The 15670-nt window shown below is 52.0% G+C and overlaps 1 protein-coding gene across 1 annotated transcript in view; it reads right to left on the bottom strand.

Moving 5' to 3' along the window:
* Window positions 1-1330: 1330 nt before the first annotated feature.
* The window catches only part of Adamts14 (ADAM metallopeptidase with thrombospondin type 1 motif 14), a 70952-nt gene continuing 56612 nt past the window's right edge, over window positions 1331-15670 (bottom strand). Inside the window, exons 13-22 of the mRNA XM_040732375.1 lie at window positions 15197-15330; window positions 14738-14861; window positions 13712-13792; window positions 10294-10457; window positions 8259-8427; window positions 7749-7881; window positions 5634-5841; window positions 4236-4365; window positions 3412-3522; window positions 1331-1913 (exon numbers count right to left, since the gene is read on the bottom strand). Coding sequence (XP_040588309.1) covers window positions 1438-1913; window positions 3412-3522; window positions 4236-4365; window positions 5634-5841; window positions 7749-7881; window positions 8259-8427; window positions 10294-10457; window positions 13712-13792; window positions 14738-14861; window positions 15197-15330 — 1730 coding nt within the window. The 3' untranslated portion in view covers window positions 1331-1437. The remainder of the gene's footprint in view (window positions 1914-3411; window positions 3523-4235; window positions 4366-5633; window positions 5842-7748; window positions 7882-8258; window positions 8428-10293; window positions 10458-13711; window positions 13793-14737; window positions 14862-15196; window positions 15331-15670) is intronic.

The raw sequence follows: 15670 nt of genomic DNA, 5'->3' as shown, positions 1-15670 counted from the left end.
GGACTGACTCAGAGTAGCCCTAGCCACTTTCAAAGTGGAGAACAGTAATGGGAAAAGCATAGAGTCTCCAGCATCCCTGCTCCCCATGGAGTTTGCAGGCCAGGAGTCTAAGGCTTTCCTTCCTCCACTGAGGAAGGTGGACAGATAAGCAGCCCTGCCACGGACCCTGAAAATGAGGATCTAGGCTATTTCCTGAGAGGATCATGGAAGATGAGCTTGGCTCCACACATCCTTCCTACCCTAACCAGGAGCAGCAGCTGGCATCCTGCCCAGGCCATCCAGGCCATCCACAGGGTCTGGCTGAGTGGACTCTAGTCCTTGGCCCTGACTCCCACCTGCCTGACCATCTGAGCATCACACATTCTGTCCCAGATGGATCCAGAAGGGAAAACTCCCAACTTCAGCAGAAGCAGTCCTCAGCGGAGAGTGACAACAGAGGGGTGCAGTCTGGGAAGTGACATCTCTCTGGTACCTGGTGGTCACCTTTCAGGATGGGCCTCCTTCAAGCCCTAGTGATGACTGAAGCTGCTGTTCCGGGTCCAGCCAGGGGTCAAGCCCCAGCCTGGAAACTCCTGGATGTGGAAGCTATGTATCCAGGCCTCCTCCTCTGGCGGCTTGGATGCAAGACTGGGAGGTCAGAGCCGGGTGGATAGAGGCAGATGGATCTCTGTGAGTTCTAGGCCAGCCTGGTCGACAGAGTTCCAGGACAGATAGGGCTACACAGAGAAACACTGTCTCAAAAAGAAAAAAAAATCAAAAGAAAAAATATATTGGGAGGTCAGTCTATAACCGGAAATCACCAGCAGTGATATCTACAAAGACAGAGTGAGCCACAGAAGTGACCCCACAGCCAGCAAAGGTGAACTGGTCTCTGTCAGGAAGTTATTAGCAGCCCTCAGTGGACAGGAGCCAGGCCTGAGAAGAATTCCTCTCCCGTCCGACCCTGCATAAGGGAGGCACCACCCCTGCTTCCATCCCAGCCCTTCCTCGGTCTGCCTTTGAGGAGCCCCCTCCCCCAGCCCCCCCCCCCGCTCTGCTTTGCCTTTGTGGGGAGAGGGCTGTGCAGGCTGCCCTGGTAGTCAGAAGTCAGGGACGAGCAAGTATCTCTGACAGGCCCCTGCAGGAGCTTCACACCCCCTACCCCATGGCCTGGCTGTGGGAAGGGGCTTTACTGAGCCTGAAGGAACGGATCTCAGGAGCCACTTAGAAGTGGAGCCCAAGCCCTGCTGGCTGAGGTATTTCTGGTTAGGGCAATCCCTGATCTCTCTCTTCCCCCAACCCTGTCATGGGGTCAAGAGCGTCACAGCCCCAAACAGAACAAGAGGGCAAATAATTTAAAAGGAAACCTGTGCTACTTCCTGTCCCCTGTGTTTGAGTCCTCTGAGCCAGGGTCACGGGGACCACATACAGAGTGTAAGCATGACCAGAGGGATGGGTTCAAGTCACTGGGGAGGTAGCAGGGAGGCCGGTGCCTCCGTGTCCTGGTTCCTCCTTGGACTGTCCTTGGCCCTCGGAGGTTGGCACAGCTGTTTGGGTGGAACCTGAAGGTGGTGGGGTGGCAGGAGGATTACCCTCAAATGTGCTAGGGCTTAACATCTGGGGGGTGAAGGGATGCTGAGTCCCTGAGGAGATCCTGCCCGCCAGCCCTGGTAGCTGTGTGGGATGGCTTTGCCGATGGTCTTCCATTCCGGTCGGCCCCCTTGTAGACTCCACATCCTCCTGGGTGGCGTTGGGCTCTGGCAAGGAACTCCCAGGAGTGGCAAAGGTGGGCAGTGAGGCCAGGCTGGCATTGGGACCTGAGGTCTTCTTGGTGCAAGACTCACAGCACAGCTGGTGATATCCGGGGATGGTGCAGTAGCGGTCCAGGACTTTCATTCGGCAGAAGATGGACCTGTCTTCCACACAAGGTTCCGCTGCACATACACCAAGGCAGAGGGATGCCCATCAGGAGGGGACACTATGACTTGCTCCTTTTTCTGCCCTGGCTGGAATCGCTGCATAGCCTATTCCAGAGGGGCCATAGTTCTACCCAAGAGGACAGAACCCTTCCACAGTGAAGAGACACTAAAGTGCTCCCCCCACCCCCAGTATCAGCATCGCCGGAACCTTGATGATGAAGCTAATTGTCAGGTTCTATGCAGACCTATTGCATCAAAACCTCTGGGGCAGGGCAGCACTATTTTAATGAATTCTCCAACAGCTTCCAGTGCATGGGAAAACCCAAGGACTACGGCTCTGTCTGGTTCAACCGTATATTCTGTCTTCATCAGGAAGCTCTACCTGGGGAGTCTGGGCCGGGGCCTGAAAGTCTATATTCAAGTGTGAGAACCCTGCGGTAGGAGGAAACCGGAGCCCCTGCCTCTCCTAGTCACCCAGTGATCCCTGCAGCCAGTTGTCAGGCAAAGGTCTGGTGAGCTCACCTGTAACCAGCAGATCGGCATCCAGCCACTTGCCGGGGTACACGTGGAGCATTCACCCCCACCACTAAATCTCAACCAAGAACATTGAGGCTGAAGTGTTTTAAATTGCTGCTATGATTGGTTCAGGCACAGCTCTTTAGAAAGAACAGGATGGCAAGAGCTCAGTTTTGTACTAATTGGGGCTTAGGACTGCTGGGATCAGGAACCGCAGTAATGGAAGTCAGTGACCTGTAGATGGCGCCAAAGCTCCAGAGCCAGAATCAGAAAGCCCGTTTCTGCTTTGAGGGATTTGCTCAGCCTTTCTTTTTTTGGGGGGGGAGGGGTATATGTGGCAGAGCTGTCAAAGGGTTGCATAAGGTCACATTCTTTAACTAGAATCGGTTTCTGATCTTTCTGCCACTCATCTTGCCAGACCCCAGTCGGAGGGAATAGAGGGGACCCTTGTGACCTAGGAAGAGGGAAAGCATAGCAGGTGCGGGGCAAGTCTTTATTCGCAGCGACATAACGGAGAGAGCACAGGATGAATTAATTGCTGCCTACCCCTGCGATGAGCTCCCTGCAGTAGCAGAGGATGCTCCCTCCCAAGGCTCATTCCCTCAGCTGCCCTGACTATCTCAGGTCTGCAGTCAGGGGAAGCAGACAGGGTTCAGAATTCAGAACTCTGGGGCATGCTCTATGGTTTTATGAAACAGGACACCCTTACAACAGTGGGACAGTACCTCGTCACCAAGCATGGCAATGTCTCTGCAGCAGAAGCCTATGTGATTTCTTTTTAGACCTCATCAGGTTTGGCCACCATAGGAATAACACCAAACTTAGAAGCAAAGCTCTCCGGGTTAATGGGAATCACGGAAGAGGACATGAACCCAACCCGAAGGTATCATTCATACTCTCTGAAGTCACCCAGGCAGGTAGGCAGTAGGTCCGTTCCGTTGTCATGCTGGGATGCCTGAAAGGTTGGGGGAGGGGAAAGACCAGAGGCTATGCTTACTTGTTGAAATCCTGTTCGTGGGAGTCAGGGGCCTGGATTGGGGTTCCCAGTGTCCCACTTTGGTCACAGGATCCTGGACCTCGGCCTTCACTGTAGAGTTCTGGAGATCTCCTGTGAACAGAGGTGGAGCTGTTGTATACACACACAGGTAAGCATCCCTTATCCAGAATGCTTGGGACCAGAAGCATTCCAGGTTTAATTATTTCTCCTGAAATTTGGAATATTTGCAAAGACTTAATGAGACCCAAGTCTAAACACGGGTGCACCTGTTTCTTTTTTATGTTGTTTATTTCTCGTTTGTTGTGTGTGTACAAGCTTGAGCATGTGTGCCCCACAGCATGGGCAGAGGTCAAAAGGCAGCTGGGAGAGGTCAGTTCTCCCTTTCCACTGTGTGAAGGTAGAATCTCCAAGGAGATTGAAACTCAGGCCATCGGTTTGGCAACAAGTGCGCTTATCCACCGAACCATCCTGATGACCCCATTTGTTCCTTACACATAAAGTGTGCAGATAACTTTGTACAATGTTTTAAATGATTTGGGAAGTGAAATGAGGTTTGTCTATCAAAAGTGGAAGGGTCTGGGAAGGTCTTTTTTCCCTCAAGGATGCCTGGCTACTGGGTATTATATTTTGATCACAGTCAGGAATGGAATGGAATCTTCCCTTCTGTGGCAGCATGCCCGCACTCCCAAAAGTTCTGGATCAGGAAGCAATTTGGACTTTGGATTAGGGATGCTCAACCTGTCTTTGGACTTTCAAAGGGCCAGGATATGTGCTGCTGCCTGGCCAGGGCCAGAGGGCTGGGCCTCTCCATCCCATCTGCTTACCTCCACAGGCAGGCAGGCTACAGACCTGCACGGTGTCTGGCTTGACCCCCTCGCACTGCCCAAGGGCATTGGAGATGTTCCGGCACACCACCTGCCGTTGCTGGATGCCTTCTCCACAGGTGGCAGAGCACTGTAAAGGAGCAGGAGGGTCAAGAACCATAATGCCAAGCGCAGGGTTGCATGTGACAGAAGAGGGGACAGTGAACTCAGCGACAGAAAGTATCAAGAAGGTTGCTATGCCTTCACTCCATCAGACGGCATGCAAGGCCTGTAGCATCACCAGGACCCCACCACTCCCGGGTTCTCCTGAGCCAGTATGAAGAGAGCTATCAAGTGTGGAACTCCCTAGATCCTTCCACAATTTGAACTGTGAACACGTCTCAGGAGAGGGCTTCTAGAACCCCATTGCATCGACTGTGACGGTCTCTAGTCTATGCCCAGTTCTCAGCTATTCCATGTTTCATTCTGGCGGGCTCCTCTGTTCTGACTCAGCACATGGCATGACCTGGGGCTTGTAGGAAGCTGGACTGTGGCACTTGCTACCACGATGGCTCTGTTTATAACTCTGTAAACCAGACCTTCAGCAATGTTGGGGCTCTAGTTACCCAACACTGATCCTCAAGGGTGTGCCCATAGGGTCTTTTTCCCAGGAGAAGCATCACTGGAGGACAGAAGGCCATTGATGCCACCCACACACCTTCCTTGTATTTGACACACTCCTGACTGTGATAAATGGGCTGGGGGAGGGGCACTGCTGTGGCAGGTAAGAGTCCCTGGGGAAGCCCTATCACCCAACGTGACTGGGTCTCTTCTAGGCACTGCCTCCCCACAGCCTCTCTTAGCAGGCTGGAGAAGAACTTGTGCTGGGGCACGTGACCTCCAGTCAAGACACAAGTGTCACAGAAGAACCTAAGGGAACCAGGAACTGCATGCCTCCTCCTCCCTTGTGCCTGTCGCATCCCCTGTAACCCTTGCAGGTCCAGCTGTGGTGTGTAACATCTGTTGCTGGCTTGCTTGTCTTGTTCCCTCATCTTAAAGCTCCATGAAGGTGAGCGGCCTGCCTGTCCCGTGACACTAGGCTTCCAGCCTTCCTTGAATAACATCTGGCATACAGTTGTTGCTCAGTAAATATTTCTGGAACATAAGAATGTTTGCTCCTCTATTGCATGGGGGCACAAAGCTTAGAGGAGGTGAAAATGGAGGCAGGAGTCTCCATGAAGAACCATCACGCACGGCGTGCCTGAGGGCTGCTCTCCTTCCTTCCTTCTGAGAAATGTCAGACCAACTGTGGATCCAGGAACCCTGCCCCTGGGTACACAGAACTCAGACGACTCCTCCCCCTAGCCACACCCATTTCTGTCCCACATGCTTCCATCTACTCTGTAAAGGACCACTCACCTGGGACCAGGCTCCTGTCCGCCACTGGGCTGGGCAGGGTACACGGAGGCATGGCCTCTTGGCCTCTGGCCGGTGTCCTAGGCAAGCCTTGGCTGGCATGGCCTTGCGGGTGCCGTTGGAGAGGGGCAGCAGGCACTGCACTCCCCGGGTCTGCAGTCCCAGCTTCCCACAGCTCCGGCTGCAGGTACCCCACTCTTCTGCCACCCACCTGGAGACAGACAGGATAGAGGGGGAGGGAGGTGGGACCATAGGAACACTTCCCCTTGGGGCTGCATCGTACCAAAGAAGGCATATGCTTCAGATTGCTGCTGACTGCTTAAGTGGTCTCTGGGAGGTTGCTAGTTTCTCCTGCTGTCTCCTTGGGTAAGGGAAAGGTACCTATTTAAATCCTGGCCCCTCAAGTGTTCTTGGGCAGTTATCTGTTAACTCCACCAAGCTCAGTTACCCCATTTTTTTCATTGGGATTGCTTTAGTACCCCATAAAGTGTTCAGAGCTACCACAGGAAGGAACTGTACTGGACAGAGACTCAAGAGTGCCCCCAAACACCAACGTCACACTTCTTGTGGGTGTTCCCTCTGCTGGGAACAAGAGTGCCACCAGGTTTTTCTCAGCATCCACAGGACTTTAGTACCTGCAGCTCTAAAGTGGGGGTCTGCAAACTTCTCAGCTGCAGAGCCAGGGATGTTAGGCTTTCCAGGAGTAGAGGGAAGGGGGCCCCAACGCCTTGTCTTTTAGCTAACTAGAGTGGGAGGGACATTCTCAAAGTCAACCCTTTTCTTTAAAGAACAAATCTTGACAGGTGTGGTGGCATGTGCCTGTAATCTCAGCACTTGGGAGGCTGAAGCAGGAAGACAGCTGAGAGTTGGAAGCTTGCCTGGGTTGCAGTATCTGTCTCTGTCTCTGTCTCTCTCTCTCTCCCTCCCTCCCTCCCCCCCTCTCCCCTTCCCTCCCTCCCTCTCTCTCTCCCTCTCCCTCTCCCCCCAACCCTCTCTCTCTCTCTCTCTCTCTCTCTCTCTCTCTCTCTCTCTCTCTATCCCTCCCTCTCTCTCTCCCTCTCCCTCTCCCCCCAACCCTCTCTCTCTCTCTCTCTCTCTCTCTCTCTCTCTCTCTCTCTCTCTCTCTCTCTCTCTCTCACACACACACACACCGGAGACAGGGGAAGATGAGAAAGAGTTGAAGAAAAGGGGGAGGAGCAGGGAAGGGGAATGAGAGAAGGAGAAGAAAGAAAATCCCCCAGCAAACCCTAAGATTGGTTGGTGAATAACCCACTCAGAATCCCAGAATCTTAGACAGCTAGTCCTACATGCATGGACTAGGAAGTTGTAGGAAGTCCTATGAATGACAGCATAAACTAGTGGGGGGGGCAGACAGAGGAGATGACACTATGTCCTTGCCTGGCTGGGCACTAGGGGAATCACAGTAGACTAGTGCTGACTGTTAATTCCCACCCCCACCCCAGATCACATGCCCAGCCCTGGAAATCCCCCAGGCTCCAGGGTGCCCTTGTCCCCGTCCAGAGGCCATTCTCGGTGAAGAAGACCCTCTGTGGTTTCCTACCAAGCAGCTACCCCCACCTCTCTGGGGATCCCCAGGCAGCACTGCCACAGACTGAGGGGACCAACCTGGAGTTCTTAAGGCCAGCTCAAGCACCTCCTTTCACACTCTTGAATAATCCTATAAACATGACCTTGGGCTCCTAACAGCCTGTTCCTCAGTCGAGGGAATCTTAACCAGGGATTAGAATTGCTGGGGCTGGACTCCCAGGGGCCAAGTAGGGAGAAGGCAGTAGATAGAATTCTTGCCTGGAGATAGAAGGTCCTGCCTCACCAGCAGAAAGCCCAGGCCCTGTCTGTGTAAGAATGCTGGCTGGGGCAAACCAGGTGGTGCCATCCTCTTTCTGGCATTGGAGATTGGAAATGAAGAAACCCAACAGGTGTGGTTGGCCATGGAGGGTGACCACAGTGCCTGCTATGGGCTGCTGTGTGTTCCCCAAGGACCTGGCTGCAGCTTCTGGCACGAGGAAGTGCCAGGGTAGCAACTTTAGCTACTTTCCTTATGGGCCTGGGTGGAGAGAAGCAGGGGCTCCCCTGACTTTGCTCCCCTGGAACACTCACGTGGGCTGGGGACATGGGTGCTGGTTACAACGCCGTCGGATAGGCTTGGGCCTCTTTTTGTGGTCACACAGGTGCCGCTGCACCATGTGGTGGTCCCGGCGGCGCCGGCAGCCATATTTAGTGAACTGGATTCCTGCAAAGGTCGCGATGCTGTGGGCCAGCTCCAGGCCTCTCTACCCCAGGCCTCCTGCCCTGTTCTATTTCCCTCTTTGCCCCAACACTCTGCCCTATACAAGTGACTTCCTGTAGGATGCTTCCCTCTGTCAGCACTGGTGGAGGGAGCCATGGCTTGGGACAGCTGAAGAGACAACCTGCCCCGCATGCAGCCTGCTCTTGCAAGCCCCAGATCCACCCAGAAGCAGAATGGCTTCCAGGCACGGGAAATCGTCAAGGAGAAACTGAGTCCAGAGCAGTGACACATCAAATAGAGACACAGCTTCCTGATTTCCCACCCAGAACCCCGCCCCCACAGCTCCCCACAAGGAACTGTAGGACCACACCAGCTGATACCTCCTCCACAGGCCTTGCTGCAAGGAGACCAGCTCTTGAGAGCCCACTCATAGGTGTCCGTCTCTTCCAGGAGCACATTATTGCTCCCAATGAGGGGCAGCAGGTCCTCATGGATGACATACTTGTAGGCCAGGCTCCCTCGGGGTTTACCCTCAGCTGGGGGCAGCACCTGAAGGAAGACAAGAAGGAGGCAGCACAAGACCAGAGACCAATAGGGTGCAGGGGGCTCAGGATTACATTGGGGACCCGGCAGAGGGCCTGTGATATGCTGCGGTGACCTTGTGGCCTACAAACCCTCCATGAGGGAGTCTGATCACAGACTGACATGGGGGAACACAGCCACTGCCTAAAGCAAAACAGTCGCTGGCCGCGGCCACCAGGTTCCAAAGTGCACTCTTGGGCTTGTAATGGAGACATCAGCCGCAGCGTGTGGTTCACCCTATTAAAGCGTGCAACCCAGTGATTGTTCAGTACTGGCTGGGGCAGGCGGGGCTGTCACAAACTCCCACTCCCCTGAATAAGCACCTGCTATGTACCAAACCCAAGAGCAGCCAGGACCAGGCCGTGAGCAGCCCTCTCTCCTACAGACCTACACCCTAAGGAGACCCAAGTCTTTGGCATCCAAACTGTCTGACTTTAACCTCCCCTCTTTCCTACTCCTCCTCTCTACAGTGCCCCCCCTTCTTCTTGGGTGTCATGTTGCCCACATCGGCCTTGAACTCACTACATAGACCAGGATGACTTTGAACCTCTGATCACAGGGGTGAACCTCCGCGCCTGGTGTACGGTACGGAGGATTGAGCCTGGGGCTTCATGCACTCTAGGCAAGCATTCTACCAACTGAGTTACTGCCCCCATCTTCCACTCTCTCTTTTCTTCCTTTTTTAAAAGACAAAGGTGTATGCCTATAGGTGTACGCCTGTTTTTACTTCTTACTGTTTCTTTTAAATTACACTTACTATTTGGGGACAGGGCTGGGGACGGGGTGAGTATGGAGGTCAGAGAACAAGCTGAGGAAGTGGGTTCTCTCTCTCTACCGTATGAACTAAGGACACTGAGTTCAAGCTTGGCATTGGCACCTAGTGCCCTGCAGCAGGAACCATCTTGATGGCCTCCCTTTTTACGGTGTCCTTTAATGCACAGATGTCTCCAGGGTGACAAAGTCTAAGGTATTACATCTATTCCTTTTGGTTGCTTATCTCGTTACTGAAGAACAGGAAGGTGGCGAAAACTTGCCCATTCCCTTCTAAGAGTTACAGACTGCCACTCTTACATTCAGGTCTTGCATCTATTTTGAGTTATTTGTATATGGCATGAGGTAGAGGTCCGGCATCTGCCTTTTACATGTGAATATCTGTTGTCTCAGCATCCTTTGTTGAAACTATTTGTTCTCCCTTGAACAGCCATGGTACCCTGAGCAAGCATCAGCTGGCTGCAGACATATGGTGGCCACAGACACAAGGTGAATGGGAAGTATGTGTCAGATGGTAGTCTTACACCAACAGCTTCAGAATTTGCCTTCCAGAACACCAACCACTGCGGGCAACACCAGGAGCAAAGCCTATCCAAGGCCCCTTGTTGCTAGCTCAGGCTGATGACATGGTGTGGGGGAAGAGGGGGGGGGAGAAAACTCTTGTAGGCCAATCTGCTAAATTACTAACTCCTGCTCCATGAGCCCTGGCCTAGGAATAGGAACCGGAGCATAGGCAGCAATGGACCTCAGTTAGGATAATGGTCCTGTCCCCTTCTCAGAGGCTGGCACTGCCGTGGTCTTTTCAGGACAGCTGACTTAAAGGCCCAAAACCATGTTAGGCCTCGCACATATTACCCTACCACAACGCATGAGGATGCCGAGGGATGCTGTGAGGACACAGGAACTAGCCCCAGCTTCACAGGGCTGCCCTTCCAGACCCCATTTCTCATACCATGCCAGGGAGCATATAACTGCTGCATTTGGCCTCCCACACACCTGGGAAAGGCCATTGTAAGATGGACTGACAAGACAGGAAAGGTCACTGCAGGCAAGGACGCTCACCAGGACAGTGATGGCTTCAGGCAGGGGACCACTGGTCTTAAGGCTGTCCTTGGCATCCTCTGCTGCATGCTCCCACTCCAGGCCCAGTGCAGTGAAGGTCCTGCTAGAAGATTCCGTGCCCTTGGGGTTGAGAATGAAGCTTCCGGTCACCTGGTTCTTCACGGCTGGCCAGGGGGAGAGGGGCAGAGTTTTCTGTTGCCGTCTGCAGAGGCCAGCGACTCTGGCATTCACGGCTTTCCCAGGATGCCCCTCCTCAAGTTCCTTGCCTACTTATCCCCCTGAGCTCTCCCATCAGGACCACCCAGGGGCCCTCCGCAAACCTGTTCTGCCTCTGAACCCACATGTGCACCACTGATCCTGCATGCATCCCGCCCTCCCTTCTTCCACACTGACTAATGGTCACCTATAGTTAGGATTCAGTTTAACCTTTTGCAAAAAGCCCAGCCCTCAGAGACCCTGCTGTCCCTGTAGGATCTGTAGCAAATTGCAGAGCACAGGAGCACAAGCTAGTCACAGGGAAGTTACTTTGTCCCTGTGCAACCTCAGCTTCACCTTCTATGAAGTGAGACTGACTGCTGTAGCCAGCATACAGGGCTGTTTGCCCAGGTAGACTAGCCTCCTAACCCCCAAGACAGACAGACAGACAGACAGACAGACAGACACAAACACAGACACAGACACACACACACACACACACACACACACACACACCCTCTCAGGCAATGGAAGGAACTCATGTATGTTAACAGCCTCAGCAACCTGTGATGTGCACTGTAGTCACAGAACTGACAATGTCATAATGCTGGTACTGGGAGACCAGGACCCAGAATAGTTCTGCCTCATCCCCATGGGTGACTCACAACCCAGAAGAGGCCCTGAATAATCTCAGGCCTCGGTTTCCCCATGGCCACTGTGTGGACACAAGTATGGCTTTTGAGGTGCTCTCAAAGCCGAAAAGTGGGAACCACTGCAGCTGCCTTAGAAAGTTCCAGGAAGCTTCTCATGCTGCCGATGAGAATCTGAAACGATGATCGGAACATTTTCGTGATAGCCGAGCTTGCCGAGAAACACCGCATTTCATGTTAGTGTTTGTGATGTATAAATGGGAAGTGGCAGGACTTGGTAGCCTAACAGGCTAGAAGGGCCTCTGTGACATGCCATGGTGATATACATACCCTCACAAGGGTGTGTGTGTGTGTGAAGGGGGCGTCTGAGCACAGACTGACATAGCAGAAGCAGCCACTGCCCACGGCTGCCAGGCCGGGTTCCAAATTGCACTCTTAACTTTGCAACTGAGACAGAGTCCACACCTATTAAAGTTTGCAACTTGAGTTTGCAGTTGAGATGCAGTCCACACCATGTGATTCACCCTATTAAAGTGAGCAGCCCAGTGACGGTTTAGCACATTCGATCATCATCGCTGTGTAATCCCAGAATACATTCATTGCACCCCCAACACACACACTGCCCCACAACCACAGGTCTATGTGGTATCTTTTAAAGGAATCTCTTTTGGACATGCTTTTTTTTCCCGACTGCCAATTTGGTTTCAGCAAAAACCAAACCACGCAATAAAAACATCTTTCATTTTGCATTAATGTCTTAACATGAACTTTTAAAATTGAAAAAATATTTATCTATTATTATTGGCAAAGGGAGCATATGCCATGGCCTATGTGTGGGGGTCAAAGGACAACTTTGTGGGGTCAGTTTTCTTCTTCTGCCTTTGTGTGGTTTTCAGGGATCACCCAGCCTGTGTGGCAAGAGCCTTTACCTGTGGAGCCATCTTGATGGCTCTTAACTTGAATCTCTGTTTTACTTTGTGATAGGGTTTCACTATGTACCCCTGGCTAGTCTGGAATTTGCTTTATAGACCAGGCTAGCCTTGAACTCACAGAGATCGTCTGTTCTGTCTTCCGGGTATTGGGATAAAAGGTGTGCACCACTACCAACCACTACATCTGGCCTTGACTTTTTAAGTTTAATCTGTTTAGGGGTTCTAATGACAGTGTGTGTGTGTGTGTGTGTGTGTGTGTGTGTGTGTGTGTCTACACACGCAATTTTTCATATATGTACATGTTTGTGTATGAGTGTACACGTGTGTGGTGTGGTGTAAGGTGGAGGCCAGGGATCTTTGTCAGAGTCTTCCTCGGTACCCTACCTTTTTATCTATTTACTTATTTTTGAGACAGGGACTCTAGATGAACACGAGGCTCAGAAATTCAACTGGGTCCAGCTCCAAGGATCTTTTTGTTTGTTTGTTTTAAAGGTTTATTTATTTTATTATGTATACAGTGTTCTGCCTGCATGTATGTCTGCAGGCCAGAAGAGGGCACCAGAACTCATTACAGATGGTTGTGAGCCGCAATGTGGTTGCTGGGAATTGAACTCAGGACTTTTGGAAGAGCGGCCAGTGCTCTTAACCGAGAATCTTTTGCAACCACTGCTGGAGTGCTGCGATTACAGACACAGGCAGCTATGCTGGCTCCTACGTGGGTCCTGGGAGGCCAAACCCAGGGCCTTATGCTTACATGATGAACACTCTGCTCTCTGAGCTATCTCCCCAGTCTCTGGGGACCTAATTTTCACTCTGTCTTGGCTTCATGTTTGTATAAACATTACACTTTATTTAGTAACTATTTTGGTAGCATTATAATAGGGATATAAGGTCCATATGGTGGACTGTAGAAATGGCTGACCACTCTTCCTAGCCCTGTGATTTTACTTCTTCCATGAGGAAACACAAAGTGTGTTTATAACCACTGAAGGACTTTGGCCACATCACTTGGGTCAATGCAATGTTAGGAAACAATGTAGAGGCTTGCCCAGTGCTTTCACCCTGGGCTGCCACCCTCTCTTGCTATTGCAGATGGCATGGGGCAGACGCTCAGTGCAGATAGCCATGGCATAGACACCCAGTGACTATTCCCAGATTTGCTTGTTGGGGTCAGTCATGGCTCAGCCAAATGCCAATGCCATCTCACACTTCCTAGACCAAGTAGCTCCCAACCAACCCACCAGCTGCCAGCATTTGCCTGTTAGAAGAACCACCCAGCTGAGCTGGCTATGATCATGGCCACAGAACTGAGATCCTGTAATAACTGTTGCTTCTCACCCTTATGTTCTGGGTGGTGTGCCATGCAGCAAGAGCTGCGTGAGCTCTTCTGTGAAAATGGCTTTTCTTTAGAGGCTCACTTGAGAAATTCTAACAGTAGTTGTTCCTAGTGGGAAGAGACCAGTCCCGAAGAATGGGCGTATCACTGCATTCCCCTTTAGACCTTCAGAAATTCGAGCCATGGGACTGTTCACCCATTCAGGATACATTAAAGAATTAAAAAGGTTTGTCTCCTTTATCTAAGCCTGTGAGGTCCCACCTGCTCTCTGGGATCCACCCTATCCTCCCCCATACAGAACTCACCAATGCGGCGGGGCGCCTTCTCCAGCAACTCAATCTGAATGTGCCTGGCACCTGCCGGGATCTGCACCTGTTTGAGAGCCACTGCCAACCGGGGGCATCCAGAAAAGCAGAGAGAGTCCTGAGAGGGTGGCTCCCTCCTCAGCACCCCACCCAACTCACCCCACACCATTGGGAACATAAGAACTTTCCGATCATAGAATCTTTCAGAACAAGGAAACCTCCTTGGATGAAACCAGGGCTGGGACCGCCCCGACAAGGACAGGAGGGCACATGAGATGCTGTGGCTCCACGTGCCTCCTAAGGGCCACTCCCGAGTGCACCGATGTCTGCACATGGAAGTTGCTTTGATTTCCCATTCTTGGCCGGCTTTTCTGCTTTCTTTTCTTTTTCACTCCTCTGACCTTCCCTCCCCGTTCTTCCTTCCCAAGCTACTGTAGGGATTTAGATGGAATCAGCCATGAAGATCCTACATGGCTCTCTAGGGCCAATCCAAAGCTTGGAAACAGCCTTTCTTAGTCATCAACTTTCCCCTGCTTCAAAGAGTGAGGCAGAGCTGTACAGTCCTCCAAGGGGAGCGGACTTACTCTACACAGGAGTGTAAAGGGTCCTGGGCCTCATCTATAGAGAGTTCGGTAAGGATGGAGGTGGAAACGAAAGAACCGAAGGTACTAGAAATTGCACCAGAAAATGTCCCAGACTTTGTTTTTAAAATGAGAATAAAAAGTAAGCAATCTAGTCATGGATGTGCCATTAATATTGTCTGACCTCTCATTCCTACCAAAGGACCAGGGTCAAAGAGACTGCTGGGCACATGCCCTCCCATGTTACCTAACCAAAAAACCAAAAACCAAAACCAAACAAAAAGCTTGTTGAGCTCCTGGGCTCAGAGTCTTTGCTAGCATGCCAGGAGGAGGAGGGACCAATCACAGGCAGCCAGAGAAGGTCAGCAGACAGATTCCAGACCCCTCCCCTCCCCAGCATTGGTCAAGGAGAAACACATCCCTGGACAGCCCCAGCTGTGCTTACCTGCCTGCTTGGTAGCCTTCCCCAGTGTCCCTTTCACAGTCCTGCAGTGAGAGTTGTCCCCACCGCAGACACCGCACTTGTCATCTGCCTTCATGGATCCCACTTCTTTGTCACAACCAAAGGGCTGAGGGTGGAGGTGAGGTTAGCAGAAGGAGGCTGCCCTGCCCCCACCTCTTAAGTCCCCTGTATCCCTGCTGAGACTCTTGGCCCTGGCCAACGGGAAACCCTGACACATGAGAGCACCCAAAAATTGACCCTGTGACTCAGGTGAAGGCTTAACCCAGTGTGGTAGCTAATGACTCTCTTCCTCGATGGTGTGGGGCAGAAAGGGATCCCTCTGCAGTAGCCCTAGCTGGCCTTAAGTGTAGCAGGTGAGCAATACCTATCATCCTGGGAACCAAAAGGCGGCAGGTTAGCCCTGCAGGCAAGCAGAGTATAAACAGCTTGCGGGGTACCCACCACACACTCGCCACGTGCACAGACACTATAAGGGTCTCGATAGCTGCAGCGCGTCCCATCATGGACTACTTGATTCATAAATACCACATCTCCAGTGTCTGCAGACTGGCAAATGAGCTCGCACTTCTGGGCATCTGTGAGGAGAGAGACACGACTAAGCCCCACCAGCTTGACAGAAAGTCAGATGAATGGTTCATGATGCCATCAGCATGTGGCCTAGCCAAGAAGTCCCTAGCCAGCTCTGGGGCAGTAGGAGCTCTGTCTTGAAGATGGGTTTAAGAGCCTTGTTGTGCCATCCATGGATTGGTCTTGTGACCCACGGCAAATGTCTTGAGACTTTTTGAGCCTCAGTTCCCTTGTCTTCATGATCTCCCATCAGTAAAATATATTGTCAGCTTACTGAGAAAAAAATCTATTGGCAAACTACCAATAATAAGCCAACACCTAGAGCTAGAGAAACGGCTCAGTGGTTAA

Source organism: Mesocricetus auratus, unplaced genomic scaffold (genome assembly GCF_017639785.1).
Source record: "Mesocricetus auratus isolate SY011 unplaced genomic scaffold, BCM_Maur_2.0 Super-Scaffold_100027, whole genome shotgun sequence".
Taxonomy (NCBI): Eukaryota; Metazoa; Chordata; class Mammalia; order Rodentia; family Cricetidae; genus Mesocricetus; species Mesocricetus auratus.
Note: the sequence above shows the minus strand (reverse complement) of the source record. Positions and strands in the feature narration are given on the sequence as shown.